Source organism: Lycorma delicatula, chromosome 7 (genome assembly GCF_047948215.1).
Source record: "Lycorma delicatula isolate Av1 chromosome 7, ASM4794821v1, whole genome shotgun sequence".
Classification (NCBI taxonomy): Eukaryota; Metazoa; Arthropoda; class Insecta; order Hemiptera; family Fulgoridae; genus Lycorma; species Lycorma delicatula.
This window is the reverse complement of record NC_134461.1, coordinates 131193184-131216671: the sequence shown is the minus strand read 5'-3', so window position 1 is coordinate 131216671 and position 23488 is coordinate 131193184. Positions and strand designations below refer to the sequence as shown.

Sequence of the window (23488 nt, the reverse complement as noted above, 5' to 3'; positions counted from 1 at the left end):
AAACGCACACTAGTCTTTTTATTTGATATCACAGGCATTGTTCATTACAAGTTTCTACCAGCAGGACAAAGAATCAACTGTCACTACTACTAAAAGTGATGACTTTTCTTCAGAGATGTCTAATAAGACACCATGAAAATGTGAGGAAGGAGACCAGAACTTTACCATGACAATAAACCACCCTATGTATCTACTAATTCATGAGTTTTGTACAAAAAATTATCTAAATGTCATCTCCATTCACCTAACATATGCTGTTTTTTAATTTCATAATTAAAATTGCCATTAAAAGGGCCAAGATTTAAGACAACACAGTTTATTAAAAAAATGTACAGATTGCCCTAAAAAATATTTCAAACAGAACATTCTAGAATTGCTTCTTGAAGTAGAAGAGATGTTGGGAAAAGTTTTTATAATGGAAAGGTGGGTATTTTGAAGGAGATTAATTGCATAATGTAAATATTCAATCATTTTTTTTTTAAAGTTAAGTTTAATTTTTGAACTGACCTCAAATTAGCTTGCTCTTTTGATATCTTCATATTTGACTGTTAATTAATTATTACAGCACACATGAAAAAACACACATATGCATGCCGAGAAAAAAATTATTAATCTCCATTGTTTGATTTAAGTAATTAAATATATAACTTTTAAATGCTTATATGATTTAAATTAAAGACATGTTCTTTGATAACTAAATTTCAGTAATGTGAGATCACGTTTCAGAAATTGTATCCACATTTTCTTGGAACCTAATTGTCTTTTTATCACACCTAGGAGGTTCCATATCAATTGAAACTACTGTATTTTTTTAATTGAGCAAAAGAAAATGCTATATTTAGTGATCCAAAGTTAATAAAATTCTTACCCTTAACTCTATGAAAAGGTCATGATTACTAAAAACACAATAAATTTTATTAAAAAAATTGAAACTCACAGGATTTAAAGGATTGTTCCAATCTTCATAAACCTTAGCATTTTGTGGAAACACTCGATCATTAATAATATCAAGTGTTGTCAATGTAATTTTTTCAATAGTAGAAAAATAATGACCATAAAGCCATCTAGCATGTTCTGACATTTGTTGCCTACGCTCTGCGGAAACACTTCCAACCAATTCTAAAATGTTGCTAAGATCTGCCTCAGCCAGAGTCAAAGAAGCTCTAAAAATAGATAATAATGACAATACTTCTAAAAAAGATCTGTTTTTTCTTATACTGTAAACAAACTAATTATAAATAGTAAGGTGAGTAGTTTGCAATTAAACAGACAATGAAATATTCAAACACCTTCTAGTTGTCTGTCACCAAAGAGATCAGTCAAACTGCTACTGATCAAGCATGATTAATCATACAAAAGTATATGATTACATGTTTCTTTTTTTTAGGTAAATTAAAATTAATCTCTATTCATAAGATACTCCCTTAAAAAAATGAATAATGCAATTTATTTTGACATTACCAGATAGAACTATAAACTATTTCATAATGTAACCCTAAAATTATATCTGCCAGCAAGCAACCAATCTATTTATTTAATCAGTAATTGCTGATTAAATAACTAGACACTTGGAAGTTCTCTTTTATCTTTTTATGGAAAAAGTGATTCTGTGATGTATATAGAAATTGTTAATTAAAAACCTTTCCACTTATTGCTTTTCCTTTTTTGTATCTTTGTTGCATATTTTCAGAGAGATCCCTGCTTCTTTAGAATAGATCTCTAGCAAAAAAGACCAAAAGAAAACTAAATAAGAAAGAAAAATCAATACATGAAAATATTTTTAGGTTAATTTTAATGAATTAACATATTCAGCTGCGAAGATGCAGTTTGTTAAGATAATTATTAACAATAAAAATTATACACCTACAAAAAATATAAATAAACAAATTTTAAATCAACATAACTTCATAAAAATTTACTTTTGGGTATTTAATCCTATAAAGTTTTTTTTTTTAAATCAGAAGTCAGATTACTACTGTTCATATACAAGCTGGTTTCCCAAAAACTTAGCAGTAAGAAAATTAATTGTTTTTACTTTATTCAAAAACAAATAAAACTGTATGTCTGACAATCAAAAATTGTGTAGGATCTTAGGGAAAATGGTAAACTTCATTTCAATTTAGGAAAAAGTAGCTTGAAAAAAACAAAAGGTCAGCTTCAGATCAAATTCCTTCTCTAAAGCAGTATTTAATAAACTTATTCCTGTTACATTTTACTGAAATCAAATAAATACGTGTACAGTCGAAATGTTTGCAGAACAGTTTCTATTTGGAAACAATGACTTTTTGGTCTTTGAACTGGGCAGTAAATGTCACCAGATTTCTCTTTCTTTAATCCTTCATACCTGCTGTTTTTTTCTTCTTCAACAATTATAAAACATTTTTTTCAGTTTAAAAGCTACGTTCTCTGGAATGATATGTGAATCATAAAGAAAAAACAATCTTTTAAGAGTTAGTGCACCAAAATGTAGTGATTTATTCATAATTTAGTTAATATAAGAAATAAAAGTGTTTGGTGAATCAAATAAAATTAAGTAAAAATTGAATTAATCTGATAAAAAATTGTATTATATATTTTATTTGATAACTTTTCTCTTGGAATTAATACAAAAAGATTAGTGTAAACATCTTGCAGTTATGTAATGGCAATGTTGAAGTAACTGCTTTGTATAATCAATAAAAAAAAGCTGATTTATAATAATAATACTGATATGTACTGTACTACTCATCTAAGTAGCAATAAAAAGTGTATTCAAAAAAATTATTAAAATTTTTTAATAGCAGGCCAAGGAATGCTAGCCAACGGCAACTTTCAGAAACATGATGTCGTTTGATATGTCATACAACCATTCTTAGTTTTGAGCTGCGACAGCTAAAGCTAGTAGATGTTCTAACCACTCACTGGATTTTTAACAAAATAAAAATGAAAGATCTTGAAGAACAATGTTTTTTTTTTAAAGATTTTGCTTCACATTCTGTAAAACTTTCACATACATATAATGATTCAGCAAGCATTGAAGAAGATTGTACGAGCAGATCTAAGTGCTATGAATCATTCAATTGTTTTGAAAGGGGCAAAATAATGGTTGATGATTCTAGACCTGGATGACATTCCATGTCAACAAATGACTATAACAACGCAGTTGGTACGTCAAACAGGGAAAGGTTTTCTAGGAAACATTCCATAAACGGAAGAAATGTAGAAAGTGGTTTATTGTCAACAACGGGGACTACTTTAAAGAGAGCTGGCATAAATTTATAAGTACATTAATAAAGTCTTTGTACTCATGTTTAGTCGTTTAATTGAACACACTTCGTAAATACACCAAAAATTAACATGCAATATGTTTGATAATGTAATAATATTAAATGAAATTTAACATTTTGGGAACTGAAATTTTTAAACAAAGAAAACTAGAAAAGTAAAAATGCTTGCATTAAAATTGTGCCACTTGAAATGTTTTTTGAACGCTTTTAAAAAAGGTTTAAACGTACATATGATTATTTACTTTACATCGATGGGTAATGCTGATTATAAACAACAGAACAATAGTGCTGAAATCTCAAACTAGGCATATGAGCCGATTCAGAACTTTTTTAATTTTAAAATAAAATGATGTAAATTGGTGCTGCAAAAGCTCTCATAGAGCTTTTGAACTGAAATTGCAAATAGAACCAAAATTGTTTTAAATGCACGTATAATTAGGAGAGTTTGTTAATAATTAAATAAAGATGACTGGGAATAAAATAAATCAATTACTTGCCAACAAATTTAATGTTTAATACATTACATTATAAGCAGTTCACAATTCTATTAGGAACACTATTGTAATAAACAGCAAGACAGCAAAATTTGAAGTTTATTTACAAAAAGGATATCTGGTTAGGCCACCTTAGTTTGAACAACTATCTAAAAAAATATAATTTTTATAGATATTAATCTAGTCATCTATTGTTATATATAACAGCAACTGATATATTATGAATGGTCCTAAGCCATTCATAATACCAGCCAGCCAGCCAGCTGGTCCTTACCAGCTGCGTAAGGGCATTTTTCAACACATTCTTAAAAATAATGTTACTAAACTACTGAATACTTAATATTAGTATAATTAAAACTAACAGTATAAAATTGCAACATAATTAAAATATATTTCACTAAACAGTACATAACTAGTAATAAAAAAAATTCACACATGAGCAAAAATCCATAAATTATTTTGTTTATAATTACCAGTAACCATAATTTATTTACTCCAGAAACAATAAGCTGATACACAATTATGATTTCTTGAAACAGGATCCTACAATTCCACCATGGAGAACAGTGGAATGGTAATCTCCATGGCAGAAGTCATCCTCTATTATTTTAATAATAATTATTTTAACAATAAAATTAGTCCTTTTTTTTAACCTGATTATATATTACGTGGAGATTATCCTAAGAATTAAAGAAAAAATAAAATTAAAAAATTACCTGTTTTACCTGTAGTAATAAAGTACACAGATTAGAATTAATTATATAGATGAACTATATTATTTTAACTATTAATATAACTTAATGTACCTTTTCCAATCGATAACATCAGCAAACGGCATGACCATTGTATCAGCAGAAACAACTGGAATACAACCGGCTGATAATGCATCCATTAATGCCGGCTGAGCTAAGTGAGCACCTCTTAACACTAAACAAAACTCACCTCGCTGTAAAAAAAAATTACAAACTTATTTCAATTATAAATAAATAAATTTGCATTGCCATCGGTAGGTTGTAATAAATATACAAGATTACAAAAAACTAAAAGTGGAACCGAATCAAGGATTCTTTTCTTTACAGATAACGGAATGACAATCAAGAAATTGGAGCATTAGGTACAATGAGGTGAAGCTATGAGATGAAGAATGCAAAAAAATTACAAAATGAGTCGGTCAGAGAAAACAGTATTTCATAAAATCAATAAACACCAAAATAGTAACAATAAAGCTCACAGAACACACTGTTATGATACCTAGGCATCACAACAGGTTTACTTTCAAGTATCTAGGCGGCGTAATAACCTAAGATAACCTAAGCTACCGTAAAATCAAAATAAAGAGAATCAGATTTACAGTCTATAACAAATTTGGATGACCAAGTGCGGAATAACAAAGTTGTACCTGTTTAATATATGTTACATGCGACAGATGATCAACGCAGTGAAATAATCCATGCTATTAGAAAGAGCTGGTTGTCTGTCAATCATAAAATATATACTAAAGAAAAAACGTAGCAGGTTGAACTGACCGTATTTCTAAATATGTGCCTTTCATAATTCAATAAACAGTCAGCAATAAATTAGCCGACAGTGGAATAAAAAACAGCATCACCAGTTCTGAAATCCATTACAAAAGCGATTGAGAGTGTCTTTAAACAGTTTTAAAACATTACTTTAAAAAAATTTGGTTCAGTTTATATTAAAAATTAGTCATTTCACTATGAGAATATATATAACTAGTTCAAAAAGAAAAAGGAGGTTTTATGTATGATGATCATATTTCTTTTCTTTTAGATATTCTCATTTATTTATCTGGAAAGAAAACAGCTGATTTTAATGAAACATTGGAATTATGAGTCTTTCAAAATTTATTTTGGTAGGCTGTTGTAAAATAAACCATCTGACATACAATCCAGCAAATGTTTAATGGTCACTTGATATGTATAATCTTGTTACATATACATCTGGCATCCATTCTATTCAGTGCTGACAAAAACAATCAATGAGACAACTACAGTCGATAATAAGGGGGTAAGGTCATAATGCCACCGAATTTCATCAATGACTGAATGATAATAATATGATAAATGATAGAAATGTGATACCAATACCACAAAATCAGAGGCATACAGGGTAAAAATCAATTTTGATTGATGAACTTAAAAAAAATTTGAACAAATTTTGCATGGTGAACATCATTTCATGATTTATGAACTTTCAAATGAATTTCCATATGTTCTGTACACACTAACAGTTGTAACTGAATGACATGTACAAAATTCAAAGAATGACTGGACCCATGTTTCCTCAAATGGTACAATAAAAGAGTAATAAATCTTGGCAGAGTTGTAGCTCGTTTAAAGTACAGTAACACACATGAATATAATCAGCTGACCGCTTAAATAGTTTGGACCAAGGAATGGTCCAGATTATTCCTTGGTTACAACTAATGTAACTCGATCATCTAAAAAGCCCAAAAAAATTAAAGTGGCCTCTATCAAACCAAAAAATTATGGCTATAATGTTTTCAGTTGACCAAAAAATTTTGTTGATAAAATATTAACCCTGGAACATAATATCAAAATTAAAAAAAAATGAAGAACTTTAAGAAGTCAAAAATGATGATCCAAATCACATTATGCAACCCTGCTTCTACAGGTTATAAAAAAATTTACTTAAACAATTCTCAAACAGATGGCTAAAAAGTTGACTTTTTTTAATTACAGTCCATATTTGTGCCAAGTGACTACTATATATTCACCTGGTCAACTAATGATTGTATAAAACTTTTGACAAGTTTTTGAATATGGTTAATAACAGCTGGGCACTCTGGCAATGAAGTTCTTCGTCCAGGGTATATTTTTACTGTCATAATATGATAAATGCTGAATGGGTGCAGGACTATGGTAGAAATAATGTAGTCACATGAATAACTTAAAATACATAAAATATTTCTCTTTAGTTTCATTTTTTACTACCCAATCATCAAAATTAAAAAAAGTTTATATATAATACATAGACCATTTTTGTTATACTTATAAATGTATTTTCATCCATATTTTGGAAACTGTTAATATTTTAAAAACAGTTTGAGTATTATGAAAATTTTATTAATTACAGAAGATATTCTCCTAGATGTCTTGCTATTTTAAACTGTAAATTAAAAAACAAAGTAATTATTGTTATAATTTTTAAATTAAAGTTAAAACATCTGCCTTAAAACAAATAATAAGAAATAAAAAAAGCCATGAAAGTCTTTGAAAAGCAGTTTTAAAACTGATTTTGAAAAGTTTTGTTGCATCAATAAAGTTTGAAATGAAAAGAAAAGTCTTAAGATTAATGGGAGCGCAGAGAAATATTGTGGTTGAATCTAGTAAAAAGATGAACCGGGTTATAGGGCCAAGATATTAAGATATCTAGGTTTAATTAATTATGAGGCAAAGGGATTTGTAGAAGATAAAAACGGGAAGACAAAATGTAGTAACGTACAAAACTTATGGAAAAATGAATTTTAGAAAAAAGTAATTTTGATCATTTTTGAATGAAGTATATAAAATAATTTTATTAGCTTTGAAAATCTTAATTTTTTCATCTCAAGGAATGATACTTGCAAAAGGGTTATGTACAATGACAAAACTGTTGATGAATTGTATATTATTTTTGACTTAAATTCATTGAATTTGATAATAAAACACATAAATATAAAGTATCACAAATGATTATTTACTTCAGTAATATTAAGCTGGATCCCAGTAATCTGAATTTTATTAATCCAAATCGCTGGAAAATGATAACTTTTATTAGGTAGAAATTAATTACAACAAATTATTTCATTAAATACAACATAAAAATCATGAAGATATGTTAAAAATTGTGGAAAAATTTGACATCAAACCAATTTGCTGAACAATGGCAATTATAAATTAAAGGCAATAAATCAATACCTTAAATGGTTTTAAAAAAAAATCAGTTACAGCAAATAATAAATTAATCTCTGAAGGAATAAGAAACTGGACTATTATCAAAAATGAAAATGATAGTAAATTACAGACAGAAAATGAAAAAAAAAAAAAAAAAACTACATGTTATAAAATGTTGAACTTGAAATGAAGGACAGCAATCAGAAGCAAGAAAGCAAAGTTTTACTAACTTTACTAATTACTAATTTTACTAATTACTAATTACTAATTTTACAATTTTACTAATTCCAATTTTAACATTACAAAAATCAATATACCATCACATAAAACAAGTTGTCAGCATCAATGTTTTATTATTTTAAATTGAGGTTGTATACTATTAACAGAATGCATCACTAAACATTAAAAAAATTCGCCTGTTAAAAGTATGAATATTTTAATGGATACAATGATTTTCTGAAATAATAACATTATTATTAAATAAAAAGAAATAGATACACTAAAGTATCAAAATAAATTATAAAGCAAAAACCGCTCAATACCACTAAAAAGTAAAATTAATTAAATCTATTAAAAAGAAACATTTCCATTTTCAGAAAGAAATGATTGAAACGAGATTAAGGAGCATCTGACTCATAAGTATGGAAGATCAGGAAAATCAGCCATGGCCTGACTTTGCCTGTGAACACTGATAACAGGGTCAGTTGATTAGAATTTCAAGTTTAAAAAAATGGTGGTAAAAGAAAAAAGGGAATTAAATAATCAGTAAACCTTATTCATCAATAATGCTGCAGAAACTTCATTGCTGTAAACCCAGTAACTGATAGGACTTTTAAAATTAAAATTTTATTAAACATTTTTTGGAAGTTTTCTGGTACAAGAATATAAAATGGTTATCCCCTCTCTTAAATTTTATTCATCGGAGAATATATTTTTGGTAGGATAATATGTTCATACAATCTCAAACTTTTTTGAGATAAATTTTTTACATCATCCAACTCTGTAAGTGGTATTTATTAAATGAAGTCACAGTGCACAATTTGAGTTGTAAGTTTTAATGGTTTGAGTATTTTTAAGCAAACTTTATGCTTTTGATTGGGACTCGAAAAAATTACTTTCTTTAGTTATTTTTACCATTAAACCCATGTAGAAGTATTCACTTTTAACGTCTTATAAGCAACAAGTATTCATTATTATTAATTCTCAGGTATATTTTTTCATTTAACTTTTTTAAACAAACTAATTCCTCAGAATCTCTTATCTATTAATGATGATTGTTCAGTCTCAAAATGACTATCTAATTTTAGATTTATATAATTTTATTTATAACAGTTTTTGAGCACCTTCTTATTTTTAAAATTATATTAATATTGTATACCTCTAAAATATCAGGATAATGATAAATTTTATCTTTATGACATCGCAATGAAATATTTCCATGGCCACACGGTTCTAATAAAAGTAGCAACTCCGGGTGTTCAGATGAAACTTGTGACAACTCATTTTCGTATTCTGGATGAATATTCCATTGAGAAGATATAACAAGCCAATCCCTAAAGAATAAATTAAGTTATTATTTGACACAGAAATAAATATACAATGATTAAAACAAAAATAAAAATATCAATACGCAAATATTTATCAATAATGGGGCTGCAGTATTCTATAGCCCCCATTATTGATGGGGTTCTGTTCATTAGTGAACAGAACTAAAATGAGAGTTATCTTATTATCCCTATATCATTTTCAGTACTGAATTATAATTAACTTATACATACAAGAGTGTCCTGAGAGGTGTTGGACAAACTTAAGAGCCGATTCAGGATATCAAAATAAACAACCAATTCAGGTGGACAAATGCCCTATATCACATTCCATTTTGTGATTTTTTCAATAGAAATTTATTTCTTAAGAATGGCGTGAGAAATGTTTTAATGAATTTGTAACATGTACTCAACAACATTTTCTGCAAAATAAATAAATAAGAAAATTTTACCATTGAAAATTTCAAAATGGTGGCCATTTAAATCTTTTAATCATTAATTGTCCATATATATCTATTGAATTATGTTTTACTGGATAAAATGTCAAGCCTTTTATTATAAATAAAATGACAGTTCATTTGTTCAAATCCCTTGCTAAACAGCTGATATGACTGAAATTGTTCATGTGCATTGCAAAAATTATGCAGTCCAACAATTTTGTACCTATTTACACTTCCTTATTGCATTAAAGATGTTAAATAACAATTAAAAAATAAACAATAACTAATAATAATAAAAAAGTTATCATTAATTTTAATAAATAATGAATGTATACCTTATGTTTTTACTAAAAAATTATACTCGTCTTAATTTTTATTAATCTGATTTTAGTATTGTTGGGTTATGATGTTCAAACTACTGAAAGATATAAGAATATATTACACACATTAAAGAATAATTCTATGAATTATTAATGAAGAAATATATAAATATGGTTACATAAGAATGTAGTTTATCCTCTAACCTTTACAAATAATATGCAATGAATGAATTTTCAGAGGTTGAATAAGAAAAATGGCGAGTGCTATAAAATAATTTTTTTACACGTGAAATTGCTTTATTCAAGAGAAAATGTAAAAAAACACACAAGCTTTCACAACACAAAATGAATAGATTTGAATAGTAAATATGAAAATAATACAAATTTAAAAAAAAAAAAAATATTAAGTATACAAATTTTTGAAAATATGTCATGAAATGAAGAAACAAATACAAGTTATTAATTTTAAATATTTAGGTAGTACGACTAGGTGAACATCTTAAAATTGAACTAAGTCAGCTCAAACTGCAGTTATTTGAGCATCACCTTTTAACACTGGTACTACTAGTGCCATTAACAGTTGTGTATGTTACAACTCTTGTCTACTGTTGTCAGCTCTAAACTATTCATACTAAGGTGCAGGTTTCATTCTCTGCAGTTGTTTTCCTAAAATGCAATTGAGAAAATTGTTGCTGTAGTGGAAATTTATGTGTGTTTTGGATCCTTTCAAGAAACTTGTCAAATATTTGTGGAGAAATTATGTAATGCCAGTATCCCAGCAAAGAGTAGAATAAACAATTAAATAACTGTATACAGTTTTAATAGGATCAGTTTCAAATGAAAACAAAATAGACAATCTTCTGTCATGACTTCAGAGGTCATAGCCGATATTAAAAGAAGAATTTCTGTTGACCCGAAGAAATCTATATCTAATTATTTGCATCACAACAAACTAGTATAAAAAAATATGCAGACTTTTAAAAAAAAAGACTTTTCAAATTTAAACTATGTCGAATTTAACTATATGAAAAATAAACTAAACTTGTGAAATATATCAAATTTAAACTATATTAGATTTAAATTCAAACTATATCGTATAACAACTGAGCAACAATTTGAGACAAAAAAAAACCAAAATTATTGTAACTAGCTTCTCCAAAGCAATGTCAATGGATAAATACAGCCGATGCTGTATTTTGTTACAGATGAGTAACGATTTTGTTTACCTGCGATGTTAATTTGCACACCATGTATTGGATGAATGAAAATCTTTACCAGAAGTTTGAGTACCCATTTCATGATGAGAAAAATCAGTGTATAGTGTGCTTTTTCTGGTAACTGTTCAGCAGAACCAATATTTTTTGACCAGACTGTCAATACCAAAGAATATTATACAATTTTCAAAGAATTCTACACTCAATTAATAGAATTTGAAAAAGAGAAAAGCTTCTTTCAACAAGATGGAACAATTTGTTACACATCAAACTATTCACTAGCATGGATTCATGTGGCTTTTATAGGAGCATTAACTATCATCCTCAGATTCCATAGTTTCCTCAGCATTCCTTAGATTTGACTAGTTGCAATTTTTTTCTTCAAGGATTTCTAAGACAGAGTTTCTGAATTAAATCCTTACACCATCAATGAACTGAGACATTCAACAAGAAATTGGCAGCATTGATGATTCTCAGTATGATCATTCTAGCAGAAAAGAGCATTACTGCACATTGCGCTTTCTTCAAAAATCTTTTGTAAAAACATGGTAAATAGGTAAATTTTTACTAAAGTAAATAAATTCAATCTACGTTTTCATTTTTTCATCTTACTAATAAAATTTTACATGTTGCAACTGTGTTTAGTCTGTAGCAGTTCAGTTGTAAGTTGCTCACTCAATATAACATTAGATAGATCTGTGGGAGAGTGGCAGCATGTCGGCCTCTCATCTGGAGGTCCTGGGTTTGAATCCCAGTCAGACATGGCATTTTTCATATGCCACGAAATTCCATTTTCCATGCACAAGCTTCAAGCTTATACGGCTAAATAAAAAAATAAAAATGCGACATGTATAAAAGGCATGTAATAAATGTATAAAAGAATATCAAAAGTATTTTTTAAGAAGTTTATTGACAACAAGGAGCGTAATTTGACAAAGGGAGCATTATATTGAATAAGTTTCATATTGAATATTTATATAATTTATCAAACAAAGATGAACACATTCATAAATGTGGAAAGAAAAAGACTTGAGGTTTCTGAAATGTGATGCTGGAGGAAAAATATGAAAATCTCCTGAGAAAATAAGAGTTAAGAATGAAAAGAAAACTTTGATTTAAACAGTAGTGAGGATCGGTTGCCCGTCTACATCATTTGAGCAAATTCACCACCTTGTTGGATTGAGTGATGCAAAAAATATACAAAAGGAAGACAAAGATGCAAGTTCAAAGATGATGTAAAGAAGGAAGAATTTAGAAGAAAGTACAGAGATTGGTTTCCAGTTGAATAACTCGCTAATTTTTTGGTTGAAATGAAGACAAAGAAGATATAATAATTATACGAGTGAAATCTTAGAATTATATCTCTGGTAATTTCTGAATAATAGATGAATTCCAAAAAATTAGAGTAAAAAACATACTTTTTTATGTTTGATTTAAATTTACTTTGTTAAATTGTCAAAAAAAAGATAAATAAACGTCTAACAAAATTTTTTACTCAACTAAATTGTATGAAAATTTACACAAATAAACTAACTGAAAACAAAAATAAAAACATTGAAAATTTGTTCTTTATTTAAACACAGCAGAAAATCTTATAAGTTTAAATCAAACCAAAAATATTTATATGAACTTAAAAAAAATGTATTATACTGAATTATTTAAGATTAAACATATAAAATTTTTAAAATTTACTCTTTAATTTTTTTAAAGAAAGTTCAATTTATTTTTAAAAGCTTTTATTTAACTCGCTTTAGGAATAATCAAATCTTGCAACTGCTAATATCTTTTGATCTATATTATGAAAATCAATGAAATTTGGAACACATTTGTAACTTTGATGACAATACAGCACTACGGTGTCGTAATCTGATATGACCCACCCCCATTCCCCCACGCACCATTCATGCATTTAGTTGAAAATTTTCATTTCTCATGAACTATCGTATGAAAATGATTAAAATTTGGTACACGTATGTAAATTCGATGTGTAAAAATAAATATTACTTTTTTTTAGTCTTAAAAAAAATACAAAAAATATATTTGATTACATATAAAAAATTATTTTTTAAAAAAGCTTTTATTTAACTACTATTAATATTAACATTAATAAAAAAAGGAAAAAAATTAGAAAAACCCTCTAAAAAGTAAAAAATAAGAATTAAATCAAATTGAGAATTTTAAACAAAAAAAAATATATATTAACAATTATAAAAATGTACTGAAAAGTAAAAAATAAATAATATAAATATCTAATAAATAATTATTAAATTTTAAAATTAAAAGTAATGATAATATTTAGTTAAATAAAAGCGTGGTGCAGTTTTTATAATTTATTTAAAACAACACAGCATTTATTTTTACAACAATTAATCTTCATTTTCATTTTCAATAACAATGCAAGGAGGCGGAAAGGTCTGCTGGAACCTCTCCAGTTGAGACTGACTAACTACAATTAACAATCTGGGAAAATGCACCCACTCACTTTCTTTGTAAGTGATCTTATTAGTTATTTATATAATTTATTTTTAGCTTTTCAGTGCATTTTTATATTTATTAATATATTATTTTTTTTTTTTAAATTCTCAATTTGATTTAATTCTTTTTTTTACTTTTTAGAGGGTTTTTCTAATTTGTTTCCTTTTTTTATTAATGTTAATATTAGTTAAATTAAAGCTTTTTTAAAAAATAATTTTTTACATGTAATCAAATATATTTTTGTAATTTTTTTTTGGAGTACACTTTGTAATGTTTTTGTCCATTGTAACCCAACAATGAGTGTTATTTTATAAGATTTACTTTTGAAATGACAAACCAAACTGGATTTTACAAATAAAATGTTTCTAATAATTTCAAATCTCTTGTAAACATCTTTCACGACTGATGCTACTGTTCTCTGTTTTCACCTCAACTTCTGCTGATGTTAACACTGACAGAATTTTTAAAATTAGGCAGATATGAACTTACAGTGGTTAAAAAAATATGTTGGTTTTTTGCTACATTAAGTATACTATTGTCACATATATATTTCATAATACTCAACTGAGACCAAGACGGTGACAAGCCGTTTAAAAATTAGAGAAACAGTAATTGTCAGTGTTGGTGATTTGTGTCAATGAGATGACTGACTGGTAAATTGACTCTGTGCTGCTAAGAAGGACTTTCAAGTGTTGACTTTTATTTCTGTTTGAAGCCTCATCCCATTTGGGTAATGCAGAATGTTGTGCAATAGCGACATTCCAAAGCACTTTTTCTGTGTGTAATTTTCTTTTATTGTTTATTGTCTTTTATTGCCACATTGTCTTCAGATTTTTTAAATTCATAAGCTACCTTTATCTAGGTTTAGTCTATTTACATATATATTTTTTATTTTCTATGCCTAATGTGTGCGTTGTAACTGTTCAACTTATGAACAATAAGCAACTCCTTGGCCCAATGAGATGAGGATAATATATATGACATGTAAATGAGGTGTAATCTGGAACAGACTTTGGCTGACCAACCATTCCTAAGGTGTGTGATTAATTGAGCTCCAACTGCAAAAGTATACTGGTATGCACCATCTAGTATTCAAATCTGTATAAAAGTAACTTCCTTTACTATGATCTGAACCTCAGAATCTTCAACTTCGAAAATCAACTGTTAAACAGCTGATTTGAGAAATGATTTTACCATTAGATTTATAATGTTAAATCACAATGGATTTATATATGTTAATGTGATTAACATTTTAAAGTTGAATGAAAAACCGTTATTGAGATGTTCAACTATAGAATACTTTAAATATAGAATAGAATACCTTACCCGCAAAAACTGATTGACTTTGAAATAAAATTATAAATGTTTTTTTAATGTGACTTACTTTAGCCAAGAAATAAGTAAATTGTTATAGGATAAATTGCCAAAAAAAAGTCCTTTCATGCATCATAAAAAAGTGTATAAACTCTTACGAGATAATGAATTATGTAAAAAATTATTCTACGCTTAGAATAAAATTTTGAAATACAGGTCCCATAGTGACCATACCTCCCCACCTTTTCTTGACCAATTGTAACCAAAATTAAGTGGAATCAATGACCTGTGTTCAGAATTCATTGAACAAAACTTCGTAAAGATTGGCTGACCCAGACATAAGATATAGAGTAAAACAATACAGAGAAAAAAAACTAGGGTCACTGTTTCCCATCCTTGAAAGAAATCAACCAATACATAACCAAAACAACATATAACACAACAGAATCATCATACAAGAATGAGACTTTTACTCCAGATACAAAAAAAATTTTTTGTTCTCACCCTTTTTAGGGATAAAAGCATCACAAAATATCTTAGCTACATAACTGGGCATTAAATTATGCAAAAACTTTACTCTTGGAATAAAATTTTAAGACCAGGACCATGACGTCTATATCTCCCTGTCCTCATGACAGATTGTGACCAAAATTAAATGACATCCATATCCCATACACTGAAATCACTGTGTTAAATTTCACCCACACTGGAGATATCAAACAAAAAGCTGGCCAATATATATATATATATATATACTTCTATGTACGAGAGTAAATCAAATATGAACGGGATTTTATTTTAAAAAAAATTTATTTATTGAAAAATAAAAGACAAATATAATTTATTTTTCTACATAGTTTCCTGCTTTAGAAATACACTTTTCCCAGCGAGAAGGAAGGTTTTTTATCGCAACATCATAGAATGAAGGTGGTTGCGTCAGGAGCCAATTGTACACAAATCCCTCCACGCCCTTGTCACTTTCAAATTGTTGCCCTGCTAGAGCTTCTTTAAGCAACCCAAACAAATGAAAATCACAGGGCGATAAGTCCAGGCTATAGGGAGGATGATCAAGTTGAGACCAGTACATTACTTCTAGTTTTGAGACCGTTAGAGCTACAGTACGGGGCCTGGTGTTGTCATGGAGGAGGATGGCATCTCAAATCGGTTGGTCTCATCTTTTGTGGCAAAATGCAACCCTCACCTCGTTCGTCAGCTCTCACTAGTAAGCAGCATTGATTGTGCATCGCTCATGCAAAAAATCAATGAGCAAAATGCCTTGCCGGTCAAAAAAAACTGTAGAGAACCTTGCCAGCTAACAATCGATTCTTGGCTTTTACTGGGGCTGCCTCCTCTTTCCTCCACCACACTATACTGGCTTGTTTTACTAGGGAGTGTAGTGGTAGACCCATGTTTATCACAGGTGATGATTCGACTCAAAAATGCATCACCTTCTTTCGCAAACCTTGCTGTAAGCCTCTGACAGACCTCCAAACAACTCAACTTCTGACCTGTGATTAAAAGGCGAGGGACTCATCTGACACACACTTTACACAACTGTAGGTAGTTTGTGATGATCACTTGACAGCTCCCATAACTTATTCTGATCTGTTCTGCAATTACAGATACTCTCACCTATCAGTCGTCTTCAATAATGTCTTGAACCACACATATGTTTTTGTCTGTAATGTTGGTCCAAGGACAGCGATCATGTTCCTGATTTTCCACTCATTCTTGCCTTTCCTTGAACTCTTTATGCCAGGCAAACACACAAGTCCTTGACAATGTTAGGTCTCCAAACTGTGCAGTCAATCTCTGGAAAATTTCCGTCACTTGAACTCCTTCATGAGCAAGAAATTTTATAATTATGTGTTGCGCAGTGAAGGGGTGCACTTGCTCCGACATCATGAATGTTAATAACAAATTGGTTGGTTGTGTGGAATGGCAAGCTATATTTGTATTTGTATTTTTAAACATTCTTTTGGTTCTATTATTTCAGATAATCAAATCTATTTTTAATAAATAAATAAATTTAAAAATATTTATTTTAATTTTTTCCTGATGTGCATGTTACAATCTCTTTAACTAGTGAGCAATAATAGGCACCTCTTCCTCAGCCCATTGAGATGAAGATAAATGTAAGACATGTAAATGAAGTGTAGTCTTGTTGTACAGACTCAGGCCGACCAATCCTGAGATGTGTGGTTAATTAAATAGCAACCATTTAAAGCAACCAATTAAAGTATACCAGTTTCCACTATCTAGTAATCAAATCCATATAAAAGCAACCATCTTTTACTAGGATTTAAATCCGAGAACCTTCAGCTTCAAAAATCAGCGGTTTAATAACTGATTTGTGATGACGAGTTTACTACTAGAACAGTCCGGTGGGTTCTTGTGTTTTAATTAAAGCCATAATTTTTATTTAATAAAAATTAATTATTAAACTAAATATAATTACTTACTTCTTTGAGTTTCCTGGTAACTTATTTTTAAATGAATAAGCAAAAGGACTAAAAACTGGAAGGGAAATGTCAAATCCAACACGATATGTCCAAGAATCAAATCCTGCTCCAGCAATTATTGCATTACCAACATTAAGATTAACCACATTATTATAATTAGGTGAAGAACCAGGAATCATATTCCAAAGTAGATGATTTTCTCCATTATGCCATCTGTTAAAAATAACATATCTTTTGTTTAATAGTTAAAAACAATTTATCTGTATTCAGATCATAATATAATTGTAGATTATAAGTCACATAATGAATGGTAAGTGTGCCATTCTAAGGCAAAATAAGTAACTGATCCATCATTTGCTTGTAAGGATTAAGAGAAACCTTGAAAACCCTTGCTCGCATCAAAATTACTAAGTCAAGTTATAAATAAAAAAGAGAAGTAGTATTAGGTCACATTAATAAATACAAAAATTACAGTTTCATTAAATAATAATGATGTAAACTATGTAAAGAGAATAAAAAATAAAATCAATACATAATAAAATAAATAAATAAATAAAAATTTTAAAGTTATTGACTTGAATAAAAATAATTCAGGTTTATCAAATTTAGGTGTAATTTGAAAACTTATCAACAAGTAACAATTAAAAAAAAAATCATGTTTAATATTCAACCAAGTAATGTTTCTGTAAAAGGGAATATTTTACAGACAATGTAATTATAATTTTAAGTAAATTAATTGAAAGATCTTTCAAATCACCAAGTAACAGATTAAAAATTGACAGTGAAGAATACCTAGTTTCTTTTACATAGGTCAAAGTATTAAACTGTGCAACAAACAAGATAACACGAGAATATTAGGAATTGATTAAAAAATACTTCAAAGCTAAAAAATATAGAAAGTCATTTAATAACTAAAAACAAGGATACAAATTTCTGTGGAGCTAAAAGTCTATTTAATCAATTTGACATTTTTTTCATTTTTCAACATAATCTCCGGCAACACTAATACACTTGTTCCATTTATGAATCCGCTTATTTATGCCTGCTGCAAAGAAATTTGTTTTGATGTCAGAAATAATTAGATATTTTCTTTGACATCATCATTGTCATTAAACTTCTTACTATGTAGCGCCTCCATGAGTGAATCAAACAAGTGGAAATCCAACATGGCCAGGTAAGAACAGTATGGAAGGTGAATTAGTAGTACTTCCCGATCCAATCTGTTGATAGTTTCTCAAGTTAACTGAGCTGTGTGAGGCCAGGGATTATCATGAAGCAGAATGAATCCTTCGTGCTGAGATCCAGAGTGTTTTTTCAACACTGCTGGCTTCACTTTGTTGACACGCAAGTCACAATAGCATACACTGTTTATTGTTCACGGATATATAAAATCGTCAAAAAATGGGCCTTTGCATACCAAATGATCATTATCATGATTTTTTCTGCTGATGGTTGGGTTCAAAATGTTTCCTTGACAGGTGAAATGAACTCATGTGTATCCACTCTATGCTATTTTTTTTGATTCCGCTTCATAATGGTGAATTCATGTCTCACCACAGGTTAGAATGCTCATCACCTTCCTATTGATACCATTGTTTAGGCTCTAAACATATGTGAGGTCTTGTCTCCTAATGATGATCTATCAAACCCATCTTGTGGTATTAAATGGTACTAGAGCTTGTTGGTGATAATGTTATGAACTGTACCAACATTTATCTGTAATTTTTTAGTTATAATCTCAACTGTAATCCATTAGTCTTCTTTGATGAGAGTTACGTTAGTTTCAAGTACAGGTATTGAAACTATAATCAGACATCCAGTATGGTGCTTGTCAGTCACTGAGGTTTGACTGTCTTTAAATTTTTTTACCCGGTTGTAACAATTTCTGTACTTTATACAACTTCAACCATATTGTTTGGTCATACAACAGTAAATTTTTTTCACCTTAAGAAAGCAAAAAATGCTCGACACATTGTTCAACTAATTCACAAACTTTAAAGGATTCACCATCATAAAATTAGATTTTGAGAATATAAAAAAAACAATTTTACTCAAACAGCTGATCAAAAGTCGTCACATGATTACCAACTCAATGTTCTGAAAGCATCATAAACCTCACCTCCACAGCTATTTCTGTTGCCTGAAAGAGCAAACTTTCAGGGTGTTATATTTTATAAAAAGCACTTACGGTATGGCTACAAATTGGTTTCATTTCCAAAAACTCAAACTGTATCGTTTTGCTTCAAATGCTTTAATTAAAATAGCTTAAACGTTAAGCTATTATGCATGAATAAATGGATATTTATTATGCTTCTGTATATTCTCATTAGAAGAATATCTCTCTGGGGGTCCCACAAAAAGTGAAATTTATTTTCAAGATACAAATTTGGCTGTCAATTCAAAAATTGATCTGACATAAGTATGAATTATGTTCAATGATATTTATAAAATTAAAAATATTAACTTATCCTTGTGTTTATATGTATGAATCTAGTTTTTCTAAAAAGAATATTACTCTGTCCATTTAATTTTTAAGTAGTACTAATTAAAAAAATTAATAACCACATAAATTTCTGTAACTTGTTTAGCATTTCTATAAATATCTTCTCAAATAATCTTCATTAACATCTACTGAATTGTGAATTATTTTATAGTTATTTCTTAATGTTTACTATCTTCATATAATTACTTTAAAATTATTTTGTATATTTATATTATAAATAATTAATAACGACTTTAATTACATCTCTCTTTTTATCTTATCTTATAACCAAATGTGTATTTATGGTGCTGCTCTGATCAATGTTTTGCCACAGTTTCCCTAGCTATCTCCATTCAGGCAGATATTGGAGTATTCCTTTTTTTATCAAAGGAACAGAATATTCCTCATTTCTTAAGTGATCTAGTAATGTATTATTACACAGCAAACAGAATAGATTATTCATTCATTTTATTTTACACTAATTATTCATCGAAGATTATTAATTTATTTTACACTAAAGAATAGTACTATTATATGGGATTTCTATTTATGACTATATTTCAAAAGTTTTAAAAGAAAGAGTAACATTAGACAAGGCACGATTACAGATTGTTACCAGATCATACACTATGTACCACAAAAGGGTATTGTGAGAAGAGAACATTATGGAAGAAGGTGAATGAACCAAAGAACTTTATTTTATATATACATAAACAAAAAGACAGGCCTACAAGTTCTTTGATTCAATCACCTTCTTACACTTGTTCTCTTCTTTCTATCAGAATAGCAGAATTTAAATAAGTATGTATTTTCTTATACTGCCTTAGCTAGATATTACATGTTTCATGAATTTTTTATTTAAATTTTCAGGCAATTCTGATAGTAAGTTAGAAATAATTTGATGTCAGAAATAATTAGATCTTTTTGATTTAAGCTCTAAACATATGTGAAGTCCTGAATCCTAATGATGATCTATTGAACCCATCTTTTATAAAATAATAAGCTTTTTATAAAATAAATAACCAACAACTGGTGTCTTTCCAATTCTACTATGTTCAGTCACAAATATAAATAATCTTTTTGGAATACATAAATACTTGCATACATGTATGTCTAATATTAAAAAATAACAATAAAACAATTCACAATTCAGTAGATGTTAATGAAAATTATTTGAGAACATATTTATGTAAACATTACACAAAGGTACAGAAATTTCTGGAGTTTTTAATTTTTTTTTAATTAGTACTACTTAAAAATTAAGTGGATAGAATAATATTTTTTTTCTGTAAAATAATTTTTTTAAATGACAATAGAAATATAATAAAGACCCTTCTCATAGGTATTGAGTTACACAAAAACAGTCTGGTATGGATATTATTTTTTTTTAACTCTGTTCTATCTATGGTTTAATCAATGTTTACATTTAGATGATTACAAACCACCAACTGAATGAGTTTTTGAAACAATAACAAAGAACACATGTTATACTGTACGTAAAATCTAAAGGCGAATTCTCCCTGCAAGCTGCCTTTACTTGCCTCCACTACCCGACTCCTATATGCCAGTATGTGGAACACTTGCTACTGGTTGCTAGAAAAGTAATGCGTACATGCTATCTAAAAATAATTTTGTTAAATAACTACATCACAGAAAATCGTAACATTATAGTCTGTAATAAATAAACAACTCATTTCATACGCTTCTGTATTGCATTATAGTTTCTGTTTATTTACAGCAAAATCTTACTTTATAATTGAAAAAAAAACCTACACTTTCATGAAGTAAATAAATAAATTACTTCAAATATACTTTAGGCAAGATATAAGGAATAAATAATTTTATTTGTAATAACAAATTACCAGAATATATTTCATTACTATAATAGTAATGTCATATGGTGCAAGTCATAGCAAATTAATGGATATGACTTTTGAAATACACTACTTTGGCTGCTGGTATGAGGAGAAGACGCTGAGTGATGATAACAGCGGTGGAGGGGATGTAACAGCGAACTACTGACCAACCTTCAGATATTACATATACCATAATAATACATAAAATGATGAAAAGATAAACATGTAAGTACACAAACTTACAGAACACTAGTATTCTTTGCTAAAAGAGATAAGGTCAAGAGTATTGCCAAAAAATGTTAAATGAAAACAGAAAAATGACCATTTTTTGGATAATATCCAGGAATTTCAAAATGAAAATTCTTCTACTTTAAGAAGTAACAGAAGGGCCTACACATTCCAAATAACAGCTATTTTAATTTTACTTTTGCACAGATGAGCTTGATAATATGGAGGTACCACATTCCAAATTTTTCACTGAGACATTTTTTTTCAGCCAACAGCTTTTCTAAAAAAACTTACTTGCAACATAGGTCATAAAAATAACATTCAATTTTATTTTATTCTGGCGAGATTTGTTAAAATAAAAAGTCTGATGGAAAATTAAAGTTAAAGCTATGGAATTCTTCAATTGCTAATTTCTCAAAATGTAGAACTGCAATTTTTATACCTGCATTGCTATTGAAAAAATCATGATATCAACAAATACATCAAAATATGAATTGAATGATGAAAATTATTAATCAATAAAAATAAACATGAAGTGTTTTACTTACAATGGCAACATAGCTAATGCTTGTGAAGTCTCCTTGGATCGAAATCGGTTCTGATTAAGAGTATCTATTGAAGGCACGAATAAGCACGCTTCTTCTGGATTAGCCACATAATATTCACTGTTGATTACTGCTTGAAGGATGCTGTAAAACTCTCTAGATAATGGTGCAATTGAATTTCCTTTATCATCAACATATTCCTTTAATGGATATACATAAACAGATATTCTAGAACTTCCTTCATGCCCACACTTATATACATTAAAACAATCATAATACGTACAACGTATATTACGTTCGCTAGATAATTTTAAATTTGATGATAAAACAACACGAGGTAAATTAAAAATATTATCTAAATCAATTTTATAGTAAACATTTTTATCTTTCTTTAAGAAACTTAAAGAAGGAAATAAGTTAAATAAACCTATAAAAATTATAACAAGTGATATAATTAATACTACTAGCAACGCAATAAAAAATCGTCTGTATCTATTTAAAATCGTATACTGCTTCTGAACCATTGTAAAATTACATTCCAGAAATCAATTATAGGCACAATCTATTTAATTAAACAATACATAAGTCAATACATTAAACACACGCATATTAAATGATCAATTAAAACATGACCAAGAAACACTAATAAAAATCTTTTAACACAAATGTCAAAATGAATTTAAGGTTAAGATTTACTGCTGCCATCTTACAGATCTTGTCAGAACTACTTGAATGTAATTAAATATGTAACTATTTAGAGTTTGTATGTAAAATAATAATTGAAATATAATTTAATGTCAGTTTAAATTCAAGTATAATTTTTAGGAATCTCATACTAAACACCGATTGCATTAGATTCAACTTTATAACTACGCATTATTTTTTAAATCCAAATAAAGTTAGTATGACGGTCTTTAGATCGCTGATTCCT

The 23488-nt window shown here is 28.5% G+C and overlaps 1 protein-coding gene across 1 annotated transcript in view; it reads right to left on the bottom strand.

The window, feature by feature from the left end:
• The window catches only part of sotv (exostosin glycosyltransferase sotv), a 46521-nt gene extending 23301 nt beyond the window's left edge, over positions 1 to 23220 (bottom strand). The window contains exons 1-5 of the mRNA XM_075370281.1: positions 22561 to 23220; positions 17447 to 17659; positions 9056 to 9230; positions 4567 to 4706; positions 938 to 1163 (exon numbers count right to left, since the gene is read on the bottom strand). Coding sequence (XP_075226396.1) covers positions 938 to 1163; positions 4567 to 4706; positions 9056 to 9230; positions 17447 to 17659; positions 22561 to 23081 — 1275 coding nt within the window. The 5' untranslated portion in view covers positions 23082 to 23220. The remainder of the gene's footprint in view (positions 1 to 937; positions 1164 to 4566; positions 4707 to 9055; positions 9231 to 17446; positions 17660 to 22560) is intronic.
• Positions 23221 to 23488: the final 268 nt, after the last annotated feature.